Source organism: Rhagoletis pomonella, unplaced genomic scaffold (genome assembly GCF_013731165.1).
Source record: "Rhagoletis pomonella isolate Grant_MI unplaced genomic scaffold, Rhpom_1.0 Rhpom_scaffold_03843, whole genome shotgun sequence".
Lineage (NCBI taxonomy): Eukaryota > Metazoa > Arthropoda > Insecta > Diptera > Tephritidae > Rhagoletis > Rhagoletis pomonella.
Window position 1 is genome coordinate 5,158 of NW_023462394.1, and position 3,376 is coordinate 8,533.

At 32.8% G+C, this 3,376-nt stretch overlaps 1 protein-coding gene across 1 annotated transcript; it reads right to left on the reverse strand.

Annotated features, from left to right (window-relative positions):
• Nucleotides 1–2,199: 2,199 nt before the first annotated feature.
• On the reverse strand, nt 2,200–2,998 carry LOC118754405 (DNA-directed RNA polymerase II subunit RPB11). Its single transcript, XM_036489273.1, has 4 exons — nt 2,856–2,998; nt 2,694–2,783; nt 2,460–2,634; nt 2,200–2,398 (listed from the first exon to the last, which is right to left on the reverse strand). Exons 1-4 carry the CDS (start codon nt 2,906–2,908, stop codon nt 2,363–2,365), a joined length of 354 nt encoding a protein of 117 aa, XP_036345166.1. The 5' UTR covers nt 2,909–2,998; the 3' UTR covers nt 2,200–2,362.
• Nucleotides 2,999–3,376: the final 378 nt, after the last annotated feature.

The following is a 3,376-nucleotide window of genomic DNA, read 5'->3' on the forward strand; positions in this document are numbered from 1 at the left end:
TTGGAGGGACTTTCCGGCATAAGGGTCATAGGAACAGCACTTGGCATCAAACGTGACCTCCCGGTGCACTTATGAAATCTGCTCTTTAAATGTTTAACGCACAGCAAGGCATTTCGCTGCAGCTCTACCACACAGCTGCTTTCCCAACGCTCCTTACGCCAAAGACATTGAGGCACGTTAAAAAAATGAGTAGTGTCTGCATTATAACAGGTGTTGCATTTTAACACATACACTAAGAATAAACCGCACAATACAAAAATTCAACTGTTATTTAAAATTTGTCATTAACGAACATTCAAAAAAAGAACGACATGGCATTAAAAGCGTAACGAAATATAGGAAATAAAAGAAATACAAGTTGAAGTTTAAAGATTTGGTTCTCATGAGAGCAACTTCATTTTGGCTTCTACTTGTATTTATGTGCCTTGATTTCTATACGCGCATTTGCGTTTGTAATCAAAAAAAAAAAGAGAATAGTGAATGGCCTGTTGATGTAGTTTCAAACTTTATATACTTAAAATCACATTTGTGAAACCAAAATTCAATTTCCAAGTGTTTTCATACAAGTGACAAAAACGAAAACAACGTGTTTCTCAAATTATGGGCTCGAAATGTGTTTTTTTGCGTTTCCGTACTTCTGGACTACGTTACATTTTAGAGAGCCAACTTCCGGTTCGGATGGTTAGGGAAATAACCTATTTTTACCTCCCTTTTATTAGCTCGGGATGTAACTATGTAATATTGATGTGCCTAAAATATGCAGCGATTTCTATTCTCAAGTTACATACCAGATGACAGTACGAATGGAAATTATAATAGCGAAGTTTTAGTTTTTCAAACTATAATTTTATTTGCCAAAAATTCGATTTCTTCACACGAAGCTCTTGGCTCAAGCCTTATCGATCGTCCTTAAATATACTAAACAAAAATGCGATTGCTTTGTAAAAAAGAGAACGAGTTTAAAATATGAGTGTTTCTCTAGAAAATAATTTATGCAACCTCATATATGCATTTTGTTGATACGCGGTTTTGTACTTTATTCGAGGATATGTTAATTGTTTATCGGAAGGCGGTCTGTTCAAGCCGACTTCAGGTTTTTTGCATAAATTAGAAACTTTCAATTCAAAATTTGTGAAAGTTAATGGGATACGCTAATGACAAAGCCTAATTTTTTGCAAAATCCGATGAGAAATTTTAAAGTAAATTTGAACCAAAATATAAAAAGGTTTTATTTGGGAAGAACATTCTTTAGAATTAGAATTTTAAATCGCAAGATTGCATTAAAAATAAGAAAACGAAAAAATAACAGCATAATGCACGCGTGGTTTTTATTATAAAATAAATAAATTAGGATGAAGTATTCTTTAATGGTCTATATTTTATATATTTTTAATAAAAATAGTGAGAGCTACGTAAGTAAAAGAATACCAAGCACGGATAGTGGTTTTTGATTTTAAACATGTTTACAATAGTATAAATATGGGAAGGAAAATACTCCGATTTATTGTTTTAATATTATCAGAATGGCAAGGCCGTTGATAATACCCAAAAACACCAAAAAAATATTCCTCCAGCCTTGGAGAAATTCATAGTTCTCAAGTTGATATCCAACATCATTCTTCAACGCATCTCTAACCGATGCGCAGATACGTAAAAAGTGATAGAGAATCGAATTTTTAATTATCAAGTGAAAAACTAAAGCTATATAAAGAGCAAAATTACTAACAAAAAGTAAATAATCTTCAGTGTCCTCAAATAACCTTGAAACAAAATAAAACGCGAAATGAATCAAGTGGCAAAATTAGTGTCGGCCTGTATACTGTGAAGTGAATTATTGTGATACGATATTGATTAACCACATAATACAAACGGAGTAATAAAATGAAAAATTAATATTCAAATTCTATGTATGTCGTTTCAATCAAAAAAGGTATACGGTATTTTACTATTTCAATTTCAGTATGTTGAGACCAATTGGAGAATTACATTGGAGTTCAAGTTGAGAACAAGCATTTTCTCAACTTGAGAAACAGTCCTTTTTCCATGCAAACAAAAATGCCCTTTTTGTTGAGAACGCAATGAACCTCCACTTCAGGTACTGTTGAGAAACAAGAAATACCTTAGTTCTCAACTTAACCTCAAGTTGAGTTCAAACCTAAATGTTTGTTGGGTACTCACAATTTATGAAACTTCGAAAAATTTTATTATCCGTCAAAAGTGGTTTATTGAAACTACCTTCTTTTTTATCATGGAGACTACCTTGTTTTTTGTATAATGGAATCACGGAATATTTTAAACACCTACATATGTATGCAAATGTTATTAAAAATAAAAAGACTAAAAACCAAATAGAAGAATGCAATTAGTCGCCCCCTTCTTTTTTCTCCTTTATCGCCTCCTAAATAAAGATACAAGTTCAATTAATTGAGCTGCATACTAATACGCGCCTGTTAGTTTACCTTGAAGCGCTCTTCGAACAACGACAATTCGGCCAATAAATCAGTTATAGCATTCATAAAAGCTTCATGTGGAGAGTAATCGGAGGTAGTTTGAATTCTGATAACAAATTTGTGTTCTAATGGATGTGGCACTTTGTATCCAGCAAATAAAACATTGGGATCCTTCAAAAGTTGACTGAAATAAATTACACAGATGTTATAAAAGCCATCTCCCCAAAGTTATCACTTATTTACTTTCTAATCATATTTCCAAGCGTGTGATCCTCTTTGTTGACTGTGAAAATCGCTGCATTGGTGACTTTTGTATCCAACTCCTTGATGATTCTGGAAATCAACACAAAGATATAAATGTAGTTAAATAATGAGGATAATCAACTACATAATTAATGCACTTACTTTTTTTCACCCTCGTACAACAAAAATGATTCGAACGTTGGTGGGGCATTCATTCCGCTAAAATAAACTTCTGAAACAAGTAATTAAAAGTTCGCAAATGCAAAATGCCAAAATATGTTTCGAAAATGTCAAAAAATGTCTTCTGACAGTTCGCCATAATCGAAATATCTGGTAATCGATCAGCAGTGCATCTATCGATATCTATTTCATTCAGCGCTCACACGTTCAATTTATTTCAATTCGATTCATAGGATGTTTTTCTTCAATGTTTCCAAAGTGCCTTATACGTTTTGGGCACGGCTGCAGTTCCTACAATACATCAAAGGGGTGGGCTTTAGTAAGTATTCAGCCGCACTTTTTGTTTTAAAAAAACCAGGTGGAATTAACAAATGAAACTTGGTCCGGATGTTAAGGGAGGTATCCTCTAAAACATGTATAACTAAAAAATATAAACAATATAATTGTTTATAAGTTATTTGTTGTTAAAATTTCGTAAGTCGTTCCACTTGATTTCCTTATCA

Coding starts and splice junctions, on each gene's coding strand:
- LOC118754405 (XM_036489273.1), bottom strand. CDS start 2,908: ATGAATGCCCCACCAACGTTCGAATCATTTTTGTTGTACGAGGGTGAA. Junction 2,784..2,855: donor TTGTACGAGGGTGAAAAAAA/GTAAGTGCATTA, acceptor GTTGATTTCCAG/AATCATCAAGGAGTTGGATA. Junction 2,399..2,459: donor TGTTCGAAGAGCGCTTCAAG/GTAAACTAACAG, acceptor ATCTTTATTTAG/GAGGCGATAAAGGAGAAAAA.